The sequence below is a fragment of the Entelurus aequoreus genome, linkage group LG05 (assembly GCF_033978785.1).
Source record: "Entelurus aequoreus isolate RoL-2023_Sb linkage group LG05, RoL_Eaeq_v1.1, whole genome shotgun sequence".
Taxonomy (NCBI): Eukaryota; Metazoa; Chordata; class Actinopteri; order Syngnathiformes; family Syngnathidae; genus Entelurus; species Entelurus aequoreus.
Genome location: NC_084735.1, coordinates 88,211,012 through 88,238,710, shown reverse-complemented (window position 1 = coordinate 88,238,710; position 27,699 = coordinate 88,211,012). Strand labels below are relative to the sequence as shown.

At 42.1% G+C, this 27,699-nt stretch overlaps 2 protein-coding genes across 5 annotated transcripts in view; one reads left to right on the top strand and one right to left on the bottom strand.

The window, feature by feature from the left end:
• LOC133651252 (GON-4-like protein) overlaps positions 1-8,353 on the bottom strand; it is a 23,197-nt gene extending 14,844 nt beyond the window's left edge. For 2 of the 3 annotated variants that reach the window (XM_062049316.1, XM_062049319.1), the window contains exons 1-9: positions 8,227-8,344; positions 7,411-7,610; positions 7,150-7,337; positions 5,767-5,841; positions 5,655-5,705; positions 5,021-5,074; positions 3,696-3,791; positions 3,559-3,639; positions 3,349-3,498 (exon numbers count right to left, since the gene is read on the bottom strand). In XM_062049316.1, coding sequence (XP_061905300.1) covers positions 3,349-3,498; positions 3,559-3,639; positions 3,696-3,791; positions 5,021-5,074; positions 5,655-5,705; positions 5,767-5,841; positions 7,150-7,337; positions 7,411-7,531 — 816 coding nt within the window. In that variant the 5' untranslated portion in view covers positions 7,532-7,610; positions 8,227-8,344. Of the gene's footprint in view, positions 1-3,348; positions 3,499-3,558; positions 3,640-3,695; positions 3,792-5,020; positions 5,075-5,654; positions 5,706-5,766; positions 5,842-7,149; positions 7,338-7,410; positions 7,611-8,226 lie in introns of all 3 variants that reach the window. The other variant, XM_062049318.1, reaches the window with a different exon arrangement.
• A 286-nt stretch (positions 8,354-8,639) lies between these two features.
• On the top strand, positions 8,640-27,589 carry LOC133651253 (protein disulfide-isomerase A3-like). Of its 2 annotated transcripts, XM_062049320.1 has the most exons (13): positions 8,643-8,867; positions 9,985-10,063; positions 10,148-10,265; positions 13,485-13,592; positions 17,337-17,466; positions 20,590-20,703; positions 23,730-23,855; positions 23,946-24,128; positions 24,194-24,302; positions 25,558-25,686; positions 26,609-26,688; positions 26,761-26,818; positions 26,904-27,589. In XM_062049320.1, the coding sequence occupies exons 1-13, from the start codon at positions 8,686-8,688 to the stop codon at positions 26,979-26,981; spliced, it is 1,494 nt and encodes a 497-aa protein (XP_061905304.1). In that variant the 5' UTR covers positions 8,643-8,685; the 3' UTR covers positions 26,982-27,589. The 2 variants fall into 2 exon arrangements, with proteins under 2 accessions (XP_061905305.1, XP_061905304.1); XM_062049321.1 differs by lacking the exons at positions 25,558-25,686; positions 26,609-26,688; positions 26,761-26,818; positions 26,904-27,589 and adding an exon at positions 24,432-24,483 and having other exon boundaries at positions 8,640-8,867; positions 24,194-24,334.
• Positions 27,590-27,699: the final 110 nt, after the last annotated feature.

The following is a 27,699-nucleotide window of genomic DNA, read 5'->3' as shown; positions in this document are numbered from 1 at the left end:
ATGATACATGATATGTTACATGACATGATATGTCAAATGATGATACATGGCATGATATGATACATGATAGGTTTTATGATGATACATGATGTTATGATATATCATATGGAATGATACATGTGATGTACTACATGCTATGCTGATACATAACATAATACATGATATATCATATGATATGATACATGACACAGCATATGATGTGATACATGATGTAGCATGTGGAATGATACATGTGATATATTACATGCTATGCTGATACATAATATAATACATGATATATCATATGGTATGATACATGACACAGCATATGATGTGATACATGATGTAGCATATGGAATGATACATGTGATATATTACATGCTATGCTGATACATAATATAATACATGATATATCATATGATATGATACATGACACAGCATATGATATGATACATGATATATCATATGGAATGATACATGTGATTTATTACATGCTATGCTGATACATGATATATCATATATGATACATGATATATCATATGGAATGATACATATACCATATTACATGCTTTGATATGATACATGATACATCATATGATATGATACATGATATATTATATGGTACATGTGCTATAATACATGCCATGCTGATGCATGATTTAATATGATACATGATATATCATATGATACACCTCCCACCCACTACACTCACATGATGGACAACACCTCCCACCCACTACACTCACATTATGGACAACACCTCCCACCCACTACACTCACATGATGGACAACACCTCCCACCCACTACACTCACATGATGGACAACACCTCCCACCCACTACACTCACATGATGGACAACACCTCCCACCCACTACACTCACATGATGGACAACACCTCCCACCCACTACACTCACATGATGGACAACACCTCCCACCCACTACACTCACATTATGGACAACACCTCCCACCCACTACACTCACATTATGGACAACACCTCCCACCCACTACACTCACATGATGGACAACACCTCCCACCCACTACACTCACATTATGGACAACACCTCCCACCCACTACACTCACATGATGGACAACACCTCCCACCCACTACACTCACATGATGGACAACACCTCCCACCCACTACACTCACATTATGGACAACACCTCCCACCCACTACACTCACATGATGGACAACACCTCCCACCCACTACACTCACATGATGGACAACACCTCCCACCCACTACACTCACATGATGGACAACACCTCCCACCCACTACACTCACATGATGGACAACACCTCCCACCCACTACACTCACATTATGGACAACACCTCCCACCCACTACACTCACATGATGGACAACACCTCCCACCCACTACACTCACATTATGGACAACACCTCCCACCCACTACACTCACATGATGGACAACACCTCCCACCCACTACACTCACATGATGGACAACACCTCCCACCCACTACACTCACATGATGGACAACACCTCCCACCCACTACACTCACATGATGGACAACACCTCCCACCCACTACACTCACATGATGGACAACACCTCCCACCCACTACACTCACATGATGGACAACACCTCCCACCCACTACACTCACATGATGGACAACACCTCCCACCCACTACACTCACATGATGGACAACACCTCCCACCCACTACACTCACATGATGGACAACACCTCCCACCCACTACACTCACATGATGGACAACACCTCCCACCCACTACACTCACATGATGGACAACACCTCCCACCCACTACACTCACATGATGGACAACACCTCCCACCCACTACACTCACATGATGGACAACACCTCCCACCCACTACACTCACATGATGGACAACACCTCCCACCCACTACACTCACATGATGGACAACACCTCCCACCCACTACACTCACATGATGGACAACACCTCCCACCCACTACACTCACATGATGGACAACACCTCCCACCCACTACACTCACATGATGGACAACACCTCCCACCCACTACACTCACATGATGGACAACACCTCCCACCCACTACACTCACATGATGGACAACACCTCCCACCCACTACACTCACATGATGGACAACACCTCCCACCCACTACACTCACATGATGGACAACACCTCCCACCCACTACACTCACATGATGGACAACACCTCCCACCCACTACACTCACATGATGGACAACACCTCCCACCCACTACACTCACATGATGGACAACACCTCCCACTCACTACACTCACATGATGGACAACACCTCCCACTCACTACACTCACATGATGGACAACACCTCCCACCCACTACACTCACATGATGGACAACACCTCCCACCCACTACACTCACATGATGGACAACACCTCCCACCCACTACACTCACATGATGGACAACACCTCCCACTCACTACACTCACATGATGGACAACACCTCCCACCCACTACACTCACATGATGGACAACACCTCCCACCCACTACACTCACATGATGGACAACACCTCCCACCCACTACACTCACATGATGGACAACACCTCCCACTCACTACACTCACATGATGGACAACACCTCCCACCCACTACACTCACATGATGGACAACACCTCCCACTCACTACACTCACATGATGGACAACACCTCCCACCCACTACACTCACATGATGGACAACACCTCCCACCCACTACACTCACATGATGGACAACACCTCCCACCCACTACACTCACATGATGGACAACACCTCCCACTCACTACACTCACATGATGGACAACACCTCCCACTCACTACACTCACATGATGGACAACACCTCCCACCCACTACACTCACATGATGGACAACACCTCCCACCCACTACACTCACATGATGGACAACACCTCCCACCCACTACACTCACATGATGGACAACACCGCCCACCCACTACACTCACATGATGGACAACACCGCCCACCCACTACACTCACATGATGGACAACACCTCCCACTCACTACACTCACATGATGGACAACACCTCCCACCCACTACACTCACATGATGGACAACACCTCCCACTCACTACACTTCTTCATCTGGCCAACTGTTGTGATCTTAGTTGTGGACTTGGACACAGATACACCGACTGTACCTCCTGGAGACTTTTCTTCATCTGGCCAACTGTTGTGATTGTTTCCTTTCAAATCCATGGTGGTGTTGTACAGAGCTGGAATACTCAACATTGTGGAAATGTCCAAATATTTATGGACCTAACTGTATGATACATGCTATATCATATATGATACATGATATATCATATATGATATGATACAATACATGCCATGCTGATACATGACAGGAAGCGGTACCTGGTATGGTTCCATGCACACAGCCAGCTCCTCCTCCACAGCATGAAGCTTCTCCAGGAAGGTGGTGTCCGTCACTACTTTGGGAGGCGGGGCTTTGGGGAGGCGGGGAGGAGCCATGGCAGTAGAATGGCTGCAGGGCGTGCAAGAAGCCTGAGGGAGAAGAGCAGCACTTGAGCAGGAAGTGGCCATCAAAGGTGTTCCTGGCGTTACCTTCCTGGGAGCACGCGGTCGCTGCACTGCACGTCCTGTAGGGGGCGACGCCGCGTTCTCCAAGTCGCTCTCCTGCAGGGTCTGCAACCATCCAAGTAGTGTCACCTGTCACCTGTCACATGTCACCTGAGTCTCACATCTTCTGCTGTCTCATCCTCCTCTTCCTCATCAGGACGATACTCTTCATCAGACGAGTCTTCTTCAGCCAGAGGGATGTCTGCAAACTGGTGAACCTGCCACACACATTATTATCATTGATATCAATATGATCTTCTTCCTCTATCACTCATATTAACACTGATATCAATATGATCTTCTTCCTCTATCACTCATATTAACACTGATATCAATATGATCTTCTTCTCCTATCACTCATATTATCAATCAATCAATCAATTCCTTTATTGTCATTGTCATAATAACACTTAAGTCATACATGTCAACGAGATTTTGTTAACATCATTAACACTGATATCAATCTGATCTTCTTCCTCTATCACTCACATTAACATAATTAACACTTCTTCTATCACTCATATTAGCATCATTAACACTGATATCAATCTGATCTTCTTCCTCTATCACTCACATTAACATCATTAACACTTCTTCTATCACTCATATTAGCATCATTAACACTGATATCAATATGATCTTCTTCCTCTATCACTCATATTAACACTGATATCAATATGATCTTCTTCTCCTATCACTCATATTAACATCATTAACACTGATATCAATATGATCTTCTTCCTCTATCACTCATATTAACACTGATATCAATATGATCTTCTTCTCCTATCACTCATATTAACATCATTAACACTGATATCAATATGATCTTCTTCCTCTATCACTCATATTAACATCATTAACACTTCTTATATCACTCATATTAACACTGATATCAATATGATCTTCTTCTCCTATCACTCATATTAACATCATTAACACTGATATCAATATGATCTTCTTCCTCTATCACTCATATTAACATCATTAACACTTCTTCTATCACTCATATTAGCATCATTAACACTGATATCAATATGATCTGCTTCTCCTATCACTCACATTAACATCATTAACACTGATATCAATATGATCTTCTTCTATCACTCATATTAACATCATTAACACTGATATCAATATGATCTTCTTCCTCTATCACTCATATTAGCATCATTAACACTGATATCAATATGATCTTCTATCACTCATATTAACATCATTAACACTGATATCAATATGATCTTCTTCCATCACTCATATTAACACTGATATCAATATTATCTTCTTCCTCTATCACTCATATTAACATCATTAACACTGATATCAATATGATCTTCTTCTCCTATCACTCATATTAACATAATTAACACTGATATCAATATGATCTTCTCCTATCACTCATATTAACATCATTAACACTGATATCAATATGATCTTCTTCTTCTACCTTGTAAACATCGCTGCTCTTCTTGATGGGAGACATGTTCCATGTCGGGATCACCTGGCAGGAAGTGAGCAGGGCGGACAGGAAGTGAGTAGATTGGACAGGAAGTGAGCAGATTGGACAGGCAGTGAGCTTGGCGGACAGGAAGTGAGCAGGGTGGACAGGAAGTGAGTAGATTGCACAGGAAGTGAGCTTGGCAGACAGGAAGTGAGCATGACGGACAGGAAGTGAGCATGGCGGACAGGAAGTGAGCATGGCAGACAGGAAGTGAGCATGGCAGACAGGAAGTGAGCATGACGGAAGGGATGTTAGCAGGGTGGACAGGAAGTGAGTAGATTGGACAGGAAGTGAGCTTGGCAGACAGGAAGTGAGCATGACAGACAGGAAGTGAGGATGACAGACAGGAAGTGAGCATGGCGGACAGGAAGTGAGCATGGCAGACAGGAAGTGAGCATGGCGGACAGGAAGTGAGCATGACGGACAGGGAGTGAGCATGGCGGACAGGAAGTGAGCATGACAGACAGGAAGTGAGCATGACAGACAGGAAGTGAGCATGACGGACAGGAAGTGAGCATGACAGACAGGAAGTGAGCATGGCGAACAAGGTGAAGGCCATGGAAATCAGGTGAAGTCTCACCACGCCTTTTTCCACCACTTCTTTCAGCTTGGATCGAGTCATTGTGGGCTCCTGACAAGCAGAAGAAGGTTCTAGTAGCAAGAAACATCAGACAACACCAACATTCACTCACAAATGGCGGCACGGCCTCCGTCTCGTTGATGGCAGCTTTCATCATGGCCACCACATGTTCATTGGTGATCACCTCCTGAGGTTAAAGGTCAATGTCAACACCAGTCAACTCACATGACAGTATCACATGACAGTATGGAGGACACACATGACAGTGTGGAGGACACACATGACAGTATGGAGGACACACATGACAGTATGGAGGACACACATGGCAGTATGGAGGACACACATGACAGTATGGAGGACACACATGACAGTATGGAGGACACACATGACAGTGTGGAGGACACACATGACAGTATGGAGGACACACATGACAGTATGGAGGACACACATGACAGTATGGAGGACACACATGACAGTGTGGAGGACACACATGACAGTATGGAGGACACACATGGCAGTGTGGAGGACACACATGACAGTATGGAGGACACACATGACAGTATGGAGGACACACATGACAGTATGGAGGACACACATGACAGTGTGGAGGACACACATGACAGTATGGAGGACACACATGGCAGTGTGGAGGACACACATGACAGTATGGAGGACACACATGACAGTATGGAGGACACACATGACAGTATGGAAGACACACATGACAGTATGGAGGACACACATGACAGTGTGGAGGACACACATGACAGTGTGGAGGACACACATGACAGTATGGAGGACACACATGACAGTGTGGAGGACACACATGACAGTATGGAGGACACACATGACACTGTGGAGGACACACTTGACAGTGTGGACACACATGACAGTGTGGAGGACACACATGACAGTGTGGAGGACACACATGACAGTATGGAGGACACACATGACAGTGTGGAGGACACACATGACAGTGTGGAGGACACACATGACAGTGTGGAGGACACACATGACAGTGTGGAGGACACACATGACAGTATGGAGGACACACATGACAGTGTGGACACACATGACAGTGTGGACACACATGACAGTGTGGAGGACACACATGACAGTGTGGAGGACACACATGACAGTGTGGAGGACACACATGACAGTATGGAGGACACACATGACAGTGTGGAGGACACACATGACAGTATGGAGGACACACATGACAGTATGGAGGACACACATGACAGTATGGAGGACACACATGACAGTGTGGATGACACACATGACAGTGTGGAGGACACACATGACAGTATGGAGGACACACATGACAGTATGGAGGACACACATGACAGTATGGAGGACACACATGACAGTGTGGATGACACACATGACAGTGTGGAGGACACACATGACAGTATGGAGGACACACATGACAGTGTGGAGGACACACATGACAGTATGGAGGACACACATGACAGTATGGAGGACACACACTCACATGGATGATGTTGCGCACGTTGACGCTGGTCAGGTTGTGTTGTTTAGATGTGCTCTCCAGTGATTGGTCGAGCTGGCTGTCAATCATCTGTCCTCCCGCCTCCTCCTTGTTCTCATCACCTTGTCCCATTTGAGTCTTCCGTCTCCTCCTGGCCGCTCTCCTCCTGACACCCTGAGCGTGTTGCTCGTCTGAAACGTCAAAAAGCAGCGGCCAATCAGGCGACAAGACGGAGTCGTCCTGGCGACAGTTAGTGGGCGTTACCCGTGGTGATGACCAGGTTGGATTCCGGGGCGTCGTCTTCATCCAGCGAGCATTCGTCCCCGCCGAGCCGGCGCTGACAGGACGTTCCTACTTTCAGGCGTTTGGCGGCGCCCGTGGTCATGATGGTGGGTCATGTGACCTAACGCTGCCTTCCAGTTACCTCCAGAGGTGGAAGTCGGCGCTGGGAAATGACGTCACATCTGAGTTGGGAGCGTTCTAGTTACCATTTATTTTTGCGCTTGCCTAGTGTGAATATAAACAACTTCTATGGAGTCTTCCTACACTACAGTGACGTCACCATTGCCTAGTGTGAATATAAACAACTTTTATGGAGTCTTCCTACACTACAGTGACGTCACCATTGCCTAGTGTGAATATAAACAACTTCTACACTACAGTGACGTCACCATTGCCTAGTGTGAATATAAACAACTTCTACACTACAGTGACGTCACCATTGCCTAGTGTGAATATATATAAACAACTTCTACACTACAGTGACGTCACCATGGCTGAGCTACTGCTAATAAGGGATGTAATGGAAGCGGACATCATTGTTTACCAGTACAAACGGAACGCAGCAATACTATCAGTAGTATTTCATTAAGCTTGCTAGACACGCACACTACTTGTTTTATTACGTTAAAGTTGATCCCTTTCTCAACCTAGCATTAGATAGCATTTAGCACGGCGAGCTAACGGCTAGCGTCCTCACGTGCACGCGCACAGCACGTGAGTTAGCAGACGTCATCAAGCAGATATTAACGAGGTGATATTGAGTTATTAAAATGAGTTTCATTGAAGAAAAGTGTGTACTTGTCGTCCACAAGGAACATCTTCTTCATCAACATCTGTTGACTTTCTTCTTCTTCTCTTCTTCTTCTTCTTCTTCTTCTACTTCTTCTGCTTGCGTGTTCACATGCTGCCCCCTGCTGGAAGGACGTCATCTAAAGAGATAGTGTTACATTTCCTGCTTAAGTACGACGTTTAAAATAAAAGTTCCTAGCTGAATAAAAGACGACGACGAAAAGTTCCTAGCTGAATAAAAGACGACGACGATACTGATTAGTCATCCATATAAGATGACTAATCAGTAGTATTATTATTCCCGAGTCCTATTGACGTTATTCCATGTTTGACTCATCGAACACGAACAGGCAACATTGTAAGGCTTTTATTGTGAAGGTCATTTTCGGAAGCAGTTTATTTAGTAGTGAAGCAAAGCAGCCTGACAAAAGTCTTCATTAAATGTAATTTGTCTTCTTCCTGCCCGTCATGGCCGCCGCTGCTCACCTGCTTCACCTGCTTCACCTGCTTCCCGCTCTCACCTGCCTCTTCTTTACCGTCTTCACACTGACTGTGACGTCACGCAGAGATGTGCTCGAGCTCGGGGACGCAGACTTTGATTACCTGGCAAGCGAGCAGGACACCATGCTGGTCAACTTCTATGCACCATGGTGATTACTTACCTTCTTACTTACCTTTAGCATACCTTCTTATTTACCATTAGCATACCTTCTTATTTACCTTCAGCATACCTTCTTATTTACCATTAGCATACCTTCTTATTTACCTTTAGCATACCTTCTTATTTACCTTTAGCATACCTTCTTATTTACCATTAGCATACCTTCTTATTTACCATTAGCATACCTTCTTGTTTACCATTAGCATACCTTCTTATTTACCATTAGCATACCTTCTTATTTACCATTAGCATACCTTCTTATTTATCATTAGCATACCTTCTTATTTACCATTAGCATACATTCTTATTTACCATTAGCATACCTTCTTATTTATCATTAGCATACCTTCTTATTTACCATTAGCATACATTCTTATTTACCATTAGCATACCTTCTTATTTAGCATTAGCATAAGTTGTTATTTACCATTAGCATACCTTCTTATTTACCATTAGCATACCTTGTTATTTACCATTAGCATGAGTTGTTATTTACCATTAGCATACCTTGTTATTTAGCATTAGCATAAGTTGTTATTTACCATTAGCATACCTTCTTATTTACCATTAGCATACGTTCTTATTTACCTTTAGCATACCTTATTTACCTTTAGCATACCTTCTTATTTACCATTAGCATACCTTGTTATTTAGCATTAGCATAAGTTGTTATTTACCATTAGCATACCTTCTTATTTACCATTAGCATACCTTGTTATTTACCATTAGCATGAGTTGTTATTTACCATTAGCATACCTTGTTATTTAGCATTAGCATAAGTTGTTATTTACCATTAGCATACCTTGTTATTTAGCATTAGCATAAGTTGTTATTTACCATTAGCATACCTTCTTATTTACCATTAGCATACCTTGTTATTTACCATTAGCATGAGTTGTTATTTACCATTAGCATACCTTGTTATTTACCATTAGCATGAGTTGTTATTTACCATTAGCATACCTTGTTATTTACCATTAGCATGAGTTGTTATTTACCATTAGCATACCTTCTTATTTACCATTAGCATACCTTCTTATTTACCATTAGCATACCTTGTTATTTCTTCCCTTCCTTCTTTCTATTCCTCCTGCCTCCATCTCAGGTGTGCTCACTGTAAGAAATTATCTCCTGACTTTGACAAAGCAGCAAGCAAGCTAAAGGGGACAGTCCAGTTAGCCAAGGTGATGTCATTCTTGTGTTATTGTGTGAGTGTGAGTGTGTTGTGCCAAGCCATGTGTGACAGTGTGTGTGTGTGTGTGTGTCAGGTGGACTGTACACTTCATGTGGACAGGTGCAGTCGTTATGGCATCAGTGGGTATCCTACACTGAAGATCTTCAGGAAGGGGAGAGACTCCGCCCCCTATGAGGGTCCTCACTCTGCAGGTGCAACACACACTTGCACTATTATTAGTAGTAGTAGTAGTAGTATGGAAGTATTAATATGGTATTATTATTACAAACCCCGTTTCCATATGAGTTGGGAAATGGTGTTAGATGTAAATATAAAATGGGTACTATACCACTTTTGAAAAGTACCTGTACCGTTCTTTCATCCATTCTTAAAGGGGCACACACACACACACACACACACACACACACACACACACGCTAATCTAACAACAGCTGCTTTAAAACACGCCTCCTCCATATGTGTTAATTGGTGTTAGCACATTTGCTTCAGACTTAGGTCAACATTTAAATAATGAACATTCACATCTGCACAAGGAGTTATAATAATGTAGTTGTTACACCTGTCCTGCTGTTCAGTCGGGTGCAGACTGTATCAGTATTAGCACCTTTGCTTCAGACTTAGGTCAACATTTAAATAATGAACATTCACATCTGCACAAGGAGTTATAATAATGTAGTTGTTACACCTGTCCTGCTGTTCAGTCGGGTGCAGACTGTATCAGTATTAGCACCTTTGCTTCAGACTTAGGTCAACATTTAAATAATGAACAACTAAGTGTGTGTTCTAGAGGGGATGTGTCAGTACTAGAAGTGACTAGTCCAACTGTGTGTTCTAGAGGGGATGTATCAGTACTAGAAGTGACTAGTTAACTAAGTGTGTGTTATAGAGGGGATGTATCAGTACTAGAAGTGACTAGTCTAACTAAGTGTGTGTTATAGAGGGGATGTGTCAGTACTGGAAGTGACTAGTCTAACTAAGTGTGTGTTATAGAGGGGATGTATCAGTACTAGAAGTGACTAGTCTAACTAAGTGTGTGTTCTAGAGGGGATGTATCAGTACTAGAAGTGACTAGTCTAACTAACTGTGTGTTATAGAGGGGGTGTATCAGTACTAGAAGTGACTAGTCTAACTAAGTGTGTGTTATAGAGGGGATGTGTCAGTACTAGAAGTGACTAGTCTAAGTGTGTGTTCTAGAGGGGATGTATCAGTACTAGAAGTGACTAGTCTAACTAAGTGTGTGTTATAGAGGGGATGTATCAGTACTAGAAGTGACTAGTCTAACTAAGTGTGTGTACTAGAGGGGATGTATCAGTACTAGAAGTGACTAGTCTAAGTGTGTGTTCTAGAGGGGATGTATCAATACTAGAAGTGACTAGTCTAACTAAGTGTGTGTTATAGAGGGGATGTATCAGTACTAGAAGTGACTAGTCTAACTAAGTGTGTGTACTAGAGGGGATGTATCAGTACTAGAAGTGACTAGTCTAACTAACTAAGTGTGTGTTATAGAGGGGATGTATCAGTACTAGAAGTGACTAGTCTAACTAAGTGTGTGTTATAGAGGGGATGTATCAGTACTAGAAGTGACTAGTCTAACTAAGTGTGTGTTATAGAGGGGATGTATCAGTACTAGAAGTGACTAGTCTAACTAAGTGTGTGTTATAGAGGGGATGTATCAGTACTAGAAGTGACTAGTCTAACTAAGTGTGTGTTATAGAGGGGATGTATCAGTACTAGAAGTGACTAGTCTAACTAAGTAAGTGTGTGTTCTCGAGGGGATGTATCAGTACTAGAAGTGACTAGTCTAACTAAGTGTGTGTTGTAGAGGGGATGTATCAGTACTAGAAGTGACTAGTCTAACTAAGTGTGTGTTATAGAGGGGATGTATCAGTACTAGAAGTTACTAGTCTAACTAAGTAAGTGTGTGTTCTAGAGGGGATGTATCAGTACATGAAGTGACTAGTCTAACTAAGTAAGTGTGTGATCTAGAGGGGATGTATCAGTACATGAAGTGACTAGTCTAACTAAGTGTGTGTTCTAGAGGGGATGTATTAGTACATGAAGTGACTAGTCTAACTAAGTAAGTGTGTGTTCTAGAGGGGATGTATCAGTACATGAAGTGACTAGTCTAACTAAGTAACTAACTAAGTAAGTGTGTGTTCTAGAGGGGATGTATCAGTACATGAAGTGACTAGTGTAACTAACTAAGTGTGTGTTCTACAGGGGATTTATCAGTACATGAAGTGACTAGTGTAACTAACTAAGTAAGTGTGTGTTCTAGAGGGGATGTATCAGTACATGAAGTGACTAGTCTAACTAAGTAACTAACTAAGTAAGGGTGTGTTCTAGAGGGGATGTATCAGTACATGAAGTGACTAGTGTAACTAACTAAGTAAGTGTGTGTTCTAGAGGGGATGTATTAGTACATGAAGTGACTAGTCTAACTAAGTAAGTGTGTGTTCTAGAGGGGATGTATCAGTACATGAAGTGACTAGTCTAACTAAGTAACTAACTAAGTAAGTGTGTGTTCTAGAGGGGATGTATCAGTACATGAAGTGACTAGTCTAACTAAGTAACTAACTAAGTATGTGTGTGTTCTAGAGGGGATGTATCAGTACATGAAGTGACTAGTCTAACTAAGTAACTAAGTAAGTGTGTGTTCTAGAGGGGATGTATCAGTACATGAAGTGACTAGTCTAACTAAGTAACTAACTAGGTAAGTGTGTGTTCTAGAGGGGATGTATCAGTACATGAAGTGACTAGTCTAACTAAGTAACTAACTAAGTAAGTGTGTGTTCTAGAGGGGATGTATCAGTACATGAAGTGACTAGTGTAACTAAGTAACTAACTAAGTAAGTGTGTGTTCTAGAGGGGATGTATCAGTACATGAAGTGACTAGTATAACTAAGTAACTAACTAAGTAAGTGTGTGTTCTAGAGGGGATGTATCAGTACATGAAGTGACTAGTCTAACTAAGTAACTAACTAAGTAAGTGTGTGTTCTAGAGGGGATGTATCAGTACATGAAGTGACTAGTCTAACTAAGTAACTAACTAAGTAAGTGTGTGTTCTAGAGGGGATGTATCAGTACATGAAGTGACTAGTGTAACTAAGTAACTAACTAAGTAAGTGTGTGTTCTAGAGGGGATGTATCAGTACATGAAGTGACTAGTATAACTAAGTAACTAACTAAGTAAGTGTGTGTTCTAGAGGGGATGTATCAGTACATGAAGTGACTAGTCTAACTAAGTAACTAACTAGGTAAGTGTGTGTTCTAGAGGGGATGTATCAGTACATGAAGTGACTAGTCTAACTAAGTAACTAACTAAGTAAGTGTGTGTTCTAGAGGGGATGTATCAGTACATGAAGTGACTAGTCTAACTAAGTAACTAACTAGGTAAGTGTGTGTTCTAGAGGGGATGTATCAGTACATGAAGAAGCAGACAGGTCCAGACTCAGTCAGTCTGTGGACTAAAGAAGACCTGCACACCTTCACCCATCACTGGGATGCTTCTGTTGTAGGTAGGACATCTTCTTTCATCATCCACCTGTCTCAGGGGTGTTGTGTCTCAGGTGTGTTGTGTCTCAGGTGTGTTGTGTCTCAGGTGTGTTGTGTCTCAGGTGTGTTGTGTCTCAAAAGTGTGTTGTGTCTCAGGTGTGTTGTGTCTCAGGTGTGTTGTGTCTCAAGTGTGTTGTGTGTCAGGTGTGTTGTGTCTCAAGTGTGTTGTGTCTCAAGTGTGTTGTGTGTCAGGTGTGTTGTGTCTCAAGTGTGTTGTGTCTCAGGTGTGTTGTGTTTCAGGTGTATTGTGTCTCAGGTGTGTTGTGTCTCAGGTGTGTTGTGTCTCAGGTGTGTTGTGTCTCAAAAGTGTGTTGTGTCTCAGGTGTGTTGTGTCTCAAGTGTGTTGTGTGTCAGGTGTGTTGTGTCTCAAGTGTGTTGTGTCTCAAGTGTGTTGTGTCTCAGGTGTGTTGTGTCTCAGGTGTGTTGTGTCTCAAGTGTGTTGTGTGTCAGGTGTGTTGTGTCTCAAGTGTGTTGTGTCTCAAGTGTGTTGTGTCTCAGGTGTGTTGTGTCTCAGGCGTGTTGTGTCTCAGGTGTGTTGTGTCTCAGGTGTGTTGTGTCTCAGGTGTGTTGTGTGTCAGGTGTGTTGCGTCTCAGGTGTGTTGTGTCTCAGGTGTGTTGTGTCTCAAAAGTGTGTTGTGTCTCAGGTGTGTTGTGTGTTGTGTCTCAGGTGTGTTGTGTCTCAGGTGTGTTGTGTCTCAGGTGTGTTGTGTCTCAAGTGTGTTGTGTCTCAGGTGTGTTGTGTTTCAGGTGTGTTATGTCTCAGGTGTGTTGTGTCTCAGGTGTGTTGTGTCTCAAGTGTGTTGTGTCTCAGGTGTGTTGTGTGTTGTGTCTCAGGTGTGTTGTGTGTTGTGTCTCAGGTGTGTTATGTCTCAGGTGTTTTGTGTGTTGTGTCTCAGGTGTGTTGTGTCTCAGGTGTGTTGTGTCTCAGGTGTGTTGTGTGTTGTGTTTCAGGTGTGTTGTGTCTCAGGTGTGTTGTGTCTCAGGTGTGTTGTGTGTTGTGTCTCAGGTGTGTTGTGTCTCAGGTGTGTTGTGTATTGTGTCTCTGGTGTGTTGTGTCTCAGGTGTGTTGTGTGTTGTGTCTCAGGTGTGTTGTGTCTCAGGTGTGTTGTGTCTCAGGTGTGTTGTGTTTCAGGTGTGTTGTGTCTCAGGTGTGTTGTGTCTCAGGTGTGTTGTGTCTCAGGTGTGTTGTGTGCTGTGTCTTAGGTGTGTTGTGTGTTGTGTCTCAGGTGTGTTGTGTCTCAGGTGTGTTGTGTGTTGTGTCTCAGGTGTGTTGTGTCTCAGGTGTGTTGTGTGTTGTGTCTCAGGTGTGTTGTGTCTCAGGTGTGTTGTGTCTCAGGTGTGTTGTGTGTTGTGTCTCAGGTGTGTTGTGTCTCAGGTGTGTTGTGTATTGTGTCTCTGGTGTGTTGTGTCTCAGGTGTGTTGTGTGTTGTGTCTCAGGTGTGTTGTGTCTCAGGTGTGTTGTGTCTCAGGTGTGTTGTGTCTCAAGTGTGTTGTGTCTCAGGTGTGTTGTGTCTCAAGTGTGTTGTGTCTCAGGTGTGTTGTGTCTCAAGTGTGTGTTGTGTCTCAGGTGTGTTGTGTCTCAGGTGTGTTGTGTCTCAAGTGTGTTGTGTCTCAGGTGTGTTGTGTCTCAAGTGTGTTGTGTCTCAGGTGTGTTGTGTCTCAAGTGTGTGTTGTGTCTCAGGTGTGTTGTGTGTCAGGTGTGTTGTGTCTCAGGTGTGTTGTGTCTCAGGTGTGTTGTGTCTCAGGTGTGTTGTCTCAGGTGTGTTGTGTCTCAGGTGTGTTGTGTCTCAGGTGTGTTGTGTTTCAGGTGTATTGTGTCTCAGGTGTGTTGTGTGTCAGGTGTGTTGTGTCTCAAGTGTGTTGTGTCTCAGGTGTGTTGTGTCTCAAGGGTGTTGTGTCTCAGGTGTGTTGTGTCTCAGGTGTGTTGTGTCTCAAGTGTGTGTTGTGTCTCAGGTGTGTTGTGTGTCAGGTGTGTTGTGTCTCAAGTGTGTTGTGTCTCAAGTGTGTTGTGTCTCAGGGGTGTTGTGTCTCAAGTGTGTTGTGTCTCAGGGGTGTTGTGTCTCAGGTGTGTTGTGTCTCAGGTGTGTTGTGTCTCAGGTGTGTTGTGTCTCAGGTGTGTTGTGTCTCAGGTGTGTTCTCAGGTGTGTTGTGTCTCAAGTGTGTTGTGTCTCAGGTGTGTTGTGTCTCAGGTGTGTTGTGTCTCAAGTGTGTTGTTTCTCAGGTGTGTTGTGTCTCAGGTGTGTTGTGTCTCAGGTGTGTTGTGTGTTGTCTCAGGTGTGTTGTGTCTCAAGTGTGTTGTGTCTCAAGTGTGTTGTGTCTCAGGTGTGTTGTGTTTCAGGTGTGTTGTGTCTCAGGTGTGTTGTGTCTCAGGTGTGTTGTGTCTCAGGTGTGTTGTTTCTCAGGTGTGTTGTGTCTCAGGTGTGTTGTGTCTCAAGTGTGTTGTGTGTTGTGTCTCAGGTGTGTTGTGTGTTGTGTCTCAGGTGTGTTGTGTCTCAGGTGTGTTGTGTCTCAAGTGTGTTGTGTCTCAGGTGTATTGTGTCTCAGGTGTGTTGTGTCTCAAGTGTGTTGTGTCTCAGGTGTGTTGTGTCTCAGGTGTGTTTTGTCTCAAGGGTGTTGTGTCTCAGGTGTGTTGTGTCTCAGGTGTGTTGTGTCTCAAGTGTGTTGTGTCTCAGGTGTGTTGTGTCTCAGGTGTGTTGTGTGTCAGGTGTGTTGTGTCTCAAGTGTGTTGTTTCTCAGGTGTGTTGTGTCTCAGGTGTGTTGTGTCTCAAGTGTGTTGTGTGTTGTCTCAGGTGTGTTGTGTCTCAAGTGTGTTGTGTCTCAGGTGTGTTGTGTTTCAGGTGTGTTGTGTCTCAGGTGTGTTGTGTCTCAGGTGTGTTGTTTCTCAGGTGTGTTGTGTCTCAGGTGTGTTGTGTCTCAAGTGTGTTGTGTCTCAGGTGTGTTGTGTCTCAGGTGTGTTGTGTCTCAAGTGTTGTGTCTCAGGTGTGTTCTCAGGTGTGTTGTGTCTCAGGTGTGTTGTGTCTCAAGTGTGTTGTGTCTCAGGTGTGTTGTGTCTCAGGTGTGTTGTGTTTCAGGTGTGTTGTGTCTCAAGTGTGTTGTTTCTCAGGTGTGTTGTGTCTCAGGTGTGTTGTGTCTCAAGTGTGTTTTGTGTTGTGTCTCAGGTGTGTTGTGTTTCAGGTGTGTTGTTTCTCAGGTGTGTTGTGTCTCAGGTGTGTTGTGTCTCAAGTGTGTTGTGTGTTGTGTCTCAGGTGTGTTGTGTGTTGTGTCTCAGGTGTGTTGTGTCTCAAGTGTGTTGTGTCTCAGGTGTGTTGTGTCTCAGGTGTGTTGTGTCTCAGGTGTGTTGTGTCTCAAGTGTGTTGTGTCTCAGGTGTGTTGTGTCTCAGGTGTGTTGTGTGTTGTGTCTCAGGTGTGTTGTGTCTCAGGTGTGTTGTGTCTCAAGTGTGTTGTGTCTCAAGTGTGTTGTGTCTCAGGTGTGTTGTGTTTCAGGTGTGTTGTGTCTCAGGTGTGTTGTGTCTCAGGTGTGTTGTGTCTCAAGTGTGTTGTGTCTCAGGTGTGTTTTGTCTCAGGTGTGTTGTGTCTCAGGTGTGTTGTGTCTCAGGTGTGTTGTGTCTCAGGTGTGTTGTGTCTCAAGTGTGTTGTGTCTCAGGTGTGTTTTGTCTCAGGTGTGTTGTGTCTCAGGTGTGTTGTGTCTCAGGTGTGTTGTGTCTCAGGTGTGTTCTCAGGTGAGGAAAGTCCACGTCTGTCTGAGTTCCTAAAAGCTGCAGGACTTCTGAGGGATCAGTTCCATTTCGGCCACACCACCCAGATCAACCTTTCCTCACCTTATGGACTCCAGTCTGAGTGAGTCTTCATGCTCCAATCATTATTAGTACTAGTTAAGCTAACTAACCCCTCACTACGTCAACAAACACCTCTAGTAGTAATGACATCATGCTGGCTTTTAAACAATACTAGCTGATGTACTTACACACCATGTTATTACTTCATGTTGCTAGTTAAACTACTTCATGTTGCTAGTTAAACTAGTTCATGTTGTTAGTGAAACTACTTCATGTTGCTAGTTAAACTACTTCATGTTGCTGGTTAAACTACTTCATGTTGTTATTGAAACTACTTCATGTTGCTAGTTAAACTACTTCATGTTGCTAGTTAAACTAGTTCATGTTGTTAGTGAAACTACTTCATGTTGCTAGTTAAACTACTTCATGTTGCTGGTTAAACTACTTCATGTTGTTATTGAAACTACTTCATGTTGCTAGTTAAACTACTTCATGTTGCTAGTTAAACTAGTTCATGTTGTTAGTTAAACTACTTCAAGTTGCCAGTGAAACTACTTCATGTTCCTAGTTAAACTAGTTCATGTTGCTAGTTAAACTAGTTCATGTTGTTATTGAAACTACTTCATGTTGCTAGTTAAACTACTTCATGTTGCTAGTTAAACTAGTTCATGTTGTTATTGAAACTACTTCATGTTGCTAGTTAAACTACTTCATGTTGCTGGTTAAACTACTTCATGTTGCTAGTTAAACTAGTTCATGTTGCTAGTTAAACTACTTCATGTTGTTATTGAAACTACTTCATGTTGCTAGTTAAACTACTTCATGTTGCTAGTTAAACTAGTTCATGTTGTTAGTTAAACTACTTCATGTTGCCAGTGAAACTACTTCATGTTGCTAGTTAAACTACTTCACGTTGCTAGTTAAACTAGTTCATGTTGCTAGTTAAACTAGTTCATGTTGTTATTGAAACTACTTCATGTTGCTAGTTAAACTAGTTCATGTTGCTACTTAAACTACTTCATGTTGCTAGTTAAACTACTTCATGTTGCCAGTGAAACTACTTCATGTTGCTAGTTAAACTACTTCATGTTGCCAGTGAAACTACTTCATGTTGCTAGTTAAACTAGTTCATGTTGCTAGCTAAACTACTTCATGTTGCTAGTTAAACTACTTCATGTTGCCAGTGAAACTACTTCATGTTGCTAGTTAAACTAGTTCATGTTGCTAGTTAAACTACTTCATGTTGCCAGTGAAACTACTTCATGTTGCTAGTTAAACTAGTTCATGTTGCTAGTTAAACTACTTCATGTTGCCAGTGAAACTACTTCATGTTGCTAGTTAAACTACTTCATGTTGCCAGTGAAACTACTTCATGTTGCCAGTGAAACTACTTCATGTTGCTAGTTAAACTACTTCATGTTGCCAGTGAAACTACTTCATGTTGCTAGTTAAACTACTTCATGTTGCTAGTTAAACTACTTAATGTTGCTAGTGAAACTACTTAATGTTGCTAGTTAAACTACTTCATGTTGCTAGTTAAACTACTTCATGTTGCCAGTGAAACTACTTCATGTTGCCAGTGAAACTACTTCATGTTGCTAGTTAAACTACTTCATGTTGCCAGTGAAACTACTTCATGTTGCTAGTTAAACTACTTCATGTTGCCAGTGAAACTACTTCATGTTGTTAGTGAAACTACTTCATGTTGCCAGTAAAACTACTTCATGTTGCTAGTTAAACTAGTTCATGTTGCTAGTTAAACTACTTCATGTTGCTAGTTAAACTACTTCATGTTGCCAGTGAAACTACTTAATGTTGCTAGTTAAACTAGTTCATGTTGCTAGTTAAACTACTTCATGTTGCCAGTGAAACTACTTCATGTTGCTAGTTAAACTACTTCATGTTGCCAGTGAAACTACTTCATGTTGCTAGTTAAACTACTTCATGTTGCCAGTGAAACTACTTCATGTTGCTAGTTAAACTAGTTCATGTTGCTAGTTAAACTACTTCATGTTGCTAGTTAAACTACTTCATGTTGCCAGTGAAACTACTTCATGTTGCTAGTTAAACTAGTTCATGTTGCTAGTTAAACTACTTCATGTTGCCAGTGAAACTACTTCATGTTGCTAGTTAAACTACTTCATGTTGCCAGTGAAACTACTTCATGTTGCTAGTTAAACTACTTCATGTTGCCAGTGAAACTACTTCATGTTGCTAGTTAAACTACTTCATGTTGCCAGTGAAACTACTTCATGTTGCTAGTTAAACTAGTTCATGTTGCTAGTTAAACTACTTCATGTTGCCAGTGAAACTAGTTCATGTTGCTAGTTAAACTACTTCATGTTGTTATTGAAACTACTTCATGTTGCCAGTAAAACTACTTCATGTTGCTAGTTAAACTAGTTCATGTTGTTATTGAAACTACTTCATGTTGCTAGTTAAACTACTTCATGTTGCTAGTTAAACTACTTCATGTTGTTATTGAAACTACTTCATGTTGCCAGTGAAACTACTTCATGTTGCTAGTTAAACTAGTTCATGTTGCTAGTTAAACTACTTCATGTTGCCAGTGAAACTACTTCATGTTGCTAGTTAAACTACTTCATGTTGCTAGTTAAACTACTTCGATTTGCAAATCCTTTTCAAGCCATATTCAGTTGAATATGCTACAAAGACAACATATTTGATGTTCAAACTTTATTTTGTGTGCAAATAATCATGAACTTTATAATTTGATGGCAGCAACACGTGACAAAGAAGTTGGGAAAGGTGGCAAAAAAGACTGATAGAGTTGAGGAATGCTCATCAAAGACTTATTTGGAACATCCCACAGGTGTGCAGGCTAATTGGGAACAGGTGGGTGCCATGATTGGCTATAAAAGCAGCTTCAGTCATTCACAAACAAGGGTCACAGGTCAAGGGTCACAGGTCAAGGGTCACAGGTCAAGGGTCAGCACTCTGTCAACAAATGCCTGAGCTAATAGTCTAAGAAGAAGATTTCTCAAGCAGCTAATACAACTTCTTATGTCCACTTCACATTTCAATCTCAGTACAAGAGTCTCTAAAACTGCACCCTGTGTTGTCTTGTCTTGTGTTGTGTTGTGTTGTCTTGTGTTGTGTTGTCTTGTGTTGTGTTGTCTTGTGTTGTGTTGTGTTGTCTTGTATTGTGTTGTGTGTGTTCCAGAGGTGTGTTGTTGTTCAGACCTCCCAGATTGGCCAATCAGTTTGAGGACAGCGTTGTGGTTTTTGAAGACTTTCTCACCATCTCATCTCTGAGACGCTTCATCCGAGATCACATGTAAGTGTCTTATGTTTGTGTAGGTGTCTTATGTTTGTGTAAGTGTCTTATGTTTGTGTAGGTGTCTTATGTTTGTGTAAGTGTCTTATGTTTGTGTAAGTGTCTTATGTTTGTGTAGGTGTCTTATGTTTGTGTAAGTGTCTTATGTTTGTGTAAGTGTCTTATGTTTGTGTAGGTGTCTTATGTTTGTGTAAGTGTCTTATGTTTGTGTAGGTGTCTTATGTTTGTGTAAGTGTCTTATGTTTGTGTAGGTGTCTTATGTTTGTGTAAGTGTCTTATGTTTGTGTAGGTGTCTTATGTTTGTGTAAGTGTCTTATGTTTGTGTAAGTGTCTTATGTTTGTGTAAGTGTCTTATGTTTGTGTAGGTGTCTTATGTTTGTGTAAGTGTCTTATGTTTGTGTAGGTGTCTTATGTTTGTGTAAGTGTCTTATGTTTGTGTAGGTGTCTTATGTTTGTGTAAGTGTCTTATGTTTGTGTAAGTGTCTTATGTTTGTGGAGGTGTCTTATGTTTGTGTAAGTGTCTTATGTTTGTGTAGGTGTCTTATGTTTGTGTAAGTGTCTTATGTTTGTGTAGGTGTCTTATGTTTGTGTAAGTGTCTTATGTTTGTGTAAGTGTCTTATGTTTGTGTAGGTGTCTTATGTTTGTGTAAGTGTCTTATGTTTGTGTAGGTGTCTTATGTTTGTGTAGGTGTCTTATGTTTGTGTAGGTGTCTTATGTTTGTGTATGTGTCTTATGTTTGTGTAAGTGTCCTATGTTTGTGTAGGTGTCTTATGTTTGTGTAGGTGTCTTATGTTTGTGTAGGTGTCTTATGTTTGTGTAAGTGTCTTATGTTTGTGTAAGTGTCTTGTGTTTGTGTAGGTGTCTTGTGTTTGTGTAGGTGTCTTGTGTTTGTGTAGGTGTCTTGTGTTTGTGTAGGTGTCTTATGTTTGTGTAAGTGTCTTATGTTTGTGGAGGTGTCTTATGTTTGTGTATGTGTCTTATGTTTGTGTAAGTGTCTTGTGTTTGTGTAGGTGTCTTGTGTTTGTGTAGGTGTCTTATGTTTGTGTAAGTGTCTTATGTTTGTGTAAGTGTCTTGTGTTTGTGTAGGTGTCTTGTGTTTGTGTAGGTGTCTTATGTTTGTGTAAGTGTCTTATGTTTGTGTAAGTGTCTTATGTTTGTGTAAGTGTCTTATGTTTGTGTAAGTGTCTTATGTTTGTGTAGGTGTCTTATGTTTGTGTAAGTGTCTTATGTTTGTGTAAGTGTCTTATGTTTGTGTAAGTGTCTTATGTTTGTGTAGGTGTCTTATGTTTGTGTAGGTGTCTTATGTTTGTGTAAGTGTCTTATGTTTGTGTAAGTGTCTTATGTTTGTGTAGGTGTCTTGTGTTTGTGTAGGTGTCTTATGTTTGTGTAAGTGTCTTATGTTTGTGTAAGTGTCTTATGTTTGTGTAAGTGTCTTATGTTTGTGTAGGTGTCTTGTGTTTGTGTAGGTGTCTTATGTTTGTGTAAGTGTCTTATGTTTGTGTAAGTGTCTTATGTTTGTGTAAGTGTCTTATGTTTGTGTAAGTGTCATGTTTGTGTAAGTGTCTTATGTTTGTGTAGGTGTCTTATGTTTGTGTAGATGTCTTGTGTTTGTGTAAGTGTCTTATGTTTGTGTAAGTGTCTTATGTTTGTGTAAGTGTCTTATGTTTGTGTAAGTGTCTTATGTTTGTGTAGGTGTCTTATGTTTGTGTAGGTGTCTTATGTTTGTGTAAGTGTCTTATGTTTGTGTAGGTGTCTTATGTTTGTGTAAGTGTCTTATGTTTGTGTAAGTGTCTTATGTTTGTGTAAGTGTCTTATGTTTGTGTAGGTGACTTATGTTTGTGTAGGTGTCTTATGTTTGTGTAAGTGTCTTGTGTTTGTGTAGGTGTCTTATGTTTGTGTAAGTGTCTTATGATTGTGTAAGTGTCTTATGTTTGTGTAAGTGTCTTATGTTTGTGTAAGTGTCTTATGTTTGTGTAGGTGTCTTATGTTTGTGTAAGTGTCTTATGTTTGTGTAAGTGTCTTATGTTTGTGTAGGTGTCTTATGTTTGTGTAAGTGTCTTATGTTTGTGTAAGTGTCTTATGTTTGTGTAGGTGTCTTATGTTTGTGTAGGTGTCTTATGTTTGTGTAGGTGTCTTGTGTTTGTGTAGGTGTCTTATGTTTGTGTAAGTGTCTTATGATTGTGTAAGTGTCTTATGTTTGTGTAAGTGTCTTATGTTTGTGTAAGTGTCTTATGTTTGTGTAGGTGTCTTATGTTTGTGTAAGTGTCTTATGTTTGTGTAAGTGTCTTATGTTTGTGTAGGTGTCTTATGTTTGTGTAGGTGTCTTATGTTTGTGTAAGTGTCTTATGTTTGTGTAAGTGTCTTATGTTTGTGTAAGTGTCTTATTTTTGTGTAAGTGTCTTATGTTTGTGTAAGTGTCTTATGTTTGTGTAAGTGTCTTAGGTTTGTGTAAGTGTCTTATGTTTGTGTAGGTGTCCTATGTTTGTGTAAGTGTCTTATGTTTGTGTAAGTGTCTTATGTTTTGTGTAGGTGTCTTATGTTTGTGTAGGTGTCTTATGTTTGTGTAGGTGTATTATGTTTGTGTAAGTGTCTTATGTTTGTGTAGGTGTCTTATGTTTGTCTAGGTGTCTTATGTTTGTGTAAGTGTCTTATGTTTGTGTAAGTGTCTTATGTTTGTGTAGGTGTCTTATGTTTGTGTACGTGTCTTAGTTTGTGTACGTGTCTTATGTTTGTGTAAGTGTGTGTTATGTTTGTGTAATGTTTTGTCTTATGTTTGTGTAAGTGTATGTGATGTGTGTGTAATGTTTTGTTTTGTCTTATGTTTGTGTAAGTGTGTGTAATGTTTTCTCTATATTTGTCTTATGTTTGTGTAAGTGTATGTAATGTTTTGTCTTATGTTTGTGTAAGTTATGTTGTGTGTGTGTAATGTTTTGTCTATATTTGTCTTATGTTTGTGTAAGTGTATGTCATGTTTGTGTGTGTGTGTATGCTATGTTTGTGCATAAGTGTGTGTTTGTTTGTGTAGATTTGGACTGTGTCCACACTTGACTCTGGACAACAAGGATCTTCTGCGAGGTCGCGACCTCTTGACCGCCTTTTACCACCTGGACTACAAACACAACCCCAGAGGCTCCAACTACTGGAGGAACAGGTAACACACACACACACACACACACACACACACACACACACACACACACACACACGTCATGATGTTGTGTCACGTGTGTGTCCTTACCAGAGTGATGAAGGTGGCGTCCAAGTACAAGGGGCGGGGCCTGACCTTTTCAGTAGCCAATAAAGAAGACTTCCGGTCTGAGCTGGAGGCTGACTATGGTCTGGGGTCTTCAGACTGTGGAGATCTTCCTCTGGTCACCATCCGCAGCCACGTGGGCCACAAGTACACCATGAGGGAGGAGTTCACGTAGGTACCACCCGCCTCCGTCCTACTGGGCACGCTCCAACAAGTCACATGACCATGTCCTCCAGGAGGGACGGCCAGTCTCTGGACCGCTTTCTGGACCAGTACTTTGCCAAGAGACTCAAGCCGTACATCAAGTCCCAGTCCGTCCCCGAAAAGCAGAGTGGTGCTGTTAAGGTGAATGTCTCCTCACAGGTGGTGCTGTTAAGGTGAATGTCTCCTCACAGGTGGTGCTGTTAAGGTGAATGTCTCCTCACAGGTGGTGCTGTTGAGGTTGAATGTCTCCTCACAGGTGGTGCTGTTAAGGTTGAATGTCTCCTCACAGGTGGTGCTGTTAAGGTGAATGTCTCCTCACAGGTGGTGCTGTTAAGGTGAATGTCTCCTCACAGGTGGTGCTGTTAAGGTGAATGTCTCCTCACAGGTGGTGCTGTTAAGGTGAATGTCTCCTCACAGGTGGTGCTGTTAAGGTGAATGTCTCCTCACAGGTGGTGCTGTTAAGGTTGAATGTCTCCTCACAGGTGGTGCTGTTAAGGTGAATGTCTCCTCACAGGTGGTGCTGTTAAGGTGAATGTCTCCTCACAGGTGGTGCTGTTAAGGTTGAATGTCTCCTCACAGGTGGTGCTGTTAAGGTTGAATGTCTCCTCACAGGTGGTGCTGTTAAGGTGAATGTCTCCTCACAGGTGGTGCTGTTAAGGTGAATGTCTCCTCACAGGTGGTGCTGTTAAGGTTGAATGTCTCCTCACAGGTGGTGCTGTTAAGGTGAATGTCTCCTCACAGGTGGTGCTGTTAAGGTTGAATGTCTCCTCACAGGTGGTGCTGTTAAGGTGAATGTCTCCTCACAGGTGGTGCTGTTAAGGTTGAATGTCTCCTCACAGGTGGTGCTGTTAAGGTTGAATGTCTCCTCACAGGTGGTGCTGTTAAGGTGCATGTCTCCTCACAGGTGGTGCTGTTAAGGTGAATGTCTCCTCACAGGTGGTGCTGTTAAGGTTGAATGTCTCCTCACAGGTGGTGCTGTTAAGGTGAATGTCTCCTCACAGGTGGTGCTGTTAAGGCGCATGTCTCCTCACAGGTGGTGCTGGACACACCTTTGTGTGTTCAACCACACTGATTGGCAATGTCATGTACACACACCAAATCATCTACACACAGGAAGTGATGCACATACAGGAAGTGATGCACACACAGGAAGTGACGCTCTCACAGGAAGTGATGCACACACAGGAAGTGATGCACACACAGGAAGTGACGCACACACAGGAAGTGACGCACACACAGGAAGTGACGCACACACAGGAAGTGATGCACACACAGGAAGTGACGCACACACAGGAAGTGATGCACACACAGGAAGTGACGCACACACAGGAAGTGATGTACACACAGGAAGTGATGCACACACAGGAAGTGATGTCACAGTGCACGTGTGCTGCAGGTGGTGGTAGCGGAGTCGTTTGACGCCATCGTTAATGACCCCAACAAAGATGTGCTGATCCAGTTCTACTCTCCATCCTGTCCTGTCTGCAAGAAGCTGGAAGCAGTTTACACACGACTGGCTGAGACGGTACTTTTCATCCAACTGCTGTCTACAACTACTGTACACAATACTTGTAACATACCGTATTTCCTTGAATTGCCGCCGGGAATATAGTATTCGCCTGCCTAGAATTACAGCCGGGTCAAACTAGTTTAGCAAAATAATTAGCGCATGCTTGGCACTTCCGCCGGGTCAAATATGAGTCATTAAATGACTCCCGCCTCCTGGTGGTAGAGGGCGCTAGTGAGCCTTCTTGCGACTACCAGTACTGCAGAAGACCGGTGCTGCAGAAGAAGACAACAAGCAGCATGCGTGAGCCGCGATCGTTTGCTTGCACTTTTACCATGGAGGATTACATATCTCAAATAAAACAGTTTTCTAAACTGGACTTTCAATCGAAGCAGGAGGTAATAATTAAAGGAATATCTCCAGAGACTTTTAAAACTGAAGAAAGATAAGGAAGACTGCCTTTGATCAGAAGCAGCTGCACATGGACATCATTTATAAGTAAAGGTAAGACCATAATAACGTTTTTTTTTATTAAATGTGCTTTTCATGATAAGGTAAGCGCCGGAGTGAGAAGAGGTTTTAAAATAATTAGCGCGTGCTTGCCCATCACGCATGCTTTTGGTAAGCGCAGGAGTGAGAAGAGGTTTTAAATTAATTAGCGCCCCTGCGGCTATTCAAGGAAATACGGTATACACTGTACATTACTATATGAATACACAGTACTTGTAACATATACACTGTACATTACTATATAAATACACAGTACTTGTAACATATACACTGTACATTACTATATAAATACACAGTACTTGTAACATATACACTGTACATTACTATATAAATACACAGTACTTGTAACATATACACTGTACATTACTATATAAATACACAGTCTATAACAGTATAAATACATAGTACATACCTGTGTCCTCCCTCCCAGGTGTCTGCTGATGGTCACATGGTCATCGCTAAGATGAACGCACTCCACAACGACCTGCCGCCTGGCTACCATGTACAAGGGTGAGATCATGTGCAGTGTATATATATAATTGTGTATTTCTACGTATACTTACCTAACTGTCTCTTCCTCAGCTACCCAACAATCTACCTGGCCCCCGCCGGCAGGAAGGACGAGCCTGTTCGATATGAGGTGACCGTAAAGGCTTTTATTTTGTTGATTTCCTGTCAGCCCCAGGAAGGGTTTGTGACCTTTTATCAACTGTGTTGTACCTTAGGGGGGCCGAGAACTGCGAGACTTCCTCCACTTCCTGCAGCAGGAAGGCAACAATGGCGCATCCAAACAGGAGTTGTGACGGTCTTTACCCGCGTCACATGACGGGATGGATTTATATCAAAGGAAGACGTGAAACTGCTACAGGAAAATACCAAAAAAAAAGAGAAAACGCCATTAAAATAGGAGCGCAAGACAAGAAGTAAAACACTACACACAGGAAAACAGCAAAAAAAGTCCAAATAAGTCAGTATGTGATGTGACAGGTGGTGGCAGTACACCTACTTTGATTGATTATTTATTTATTTATTTCTTCAAGGAAATCACTTTGCAATCAAATCATTCTTTGAGTGCTGAAGTGTTGTTGCTTTTTGTACCAGAATTACTATGGGGGGAAATTAACTGTGTGTGCGTGTGTGTGTGTGTGCGTGTGTGTGTGTGCGCGTGTGTGTGTGTGTGTGTGTGTGTGTGTGTGTGTGTGTGTGTGTGTGTGTGTGTGTGTGTGTGTTTGTGTTTGTGTGCGTGTGCGTGTGTGTGTGTGCGTGTGTGTGAATGGAAGTGTAGATGTTGATGATGTTGATCCTCTCCTGACATAAATGACAAAAACTGCTTCTGTAACACCACAGCAAAATAAAAATATTTGTATAAAATTACAAATTGTGAGTTATTTTTTACATAGATACAAGAGGTTACAAAGTAACACAGCATTATTCAAAGTACCATATATGGATATGGATATTAAATGCATTGTCACGAACGTGATGATTAGGCGGTGTTCGCCGATAATGTGATGTGATTGG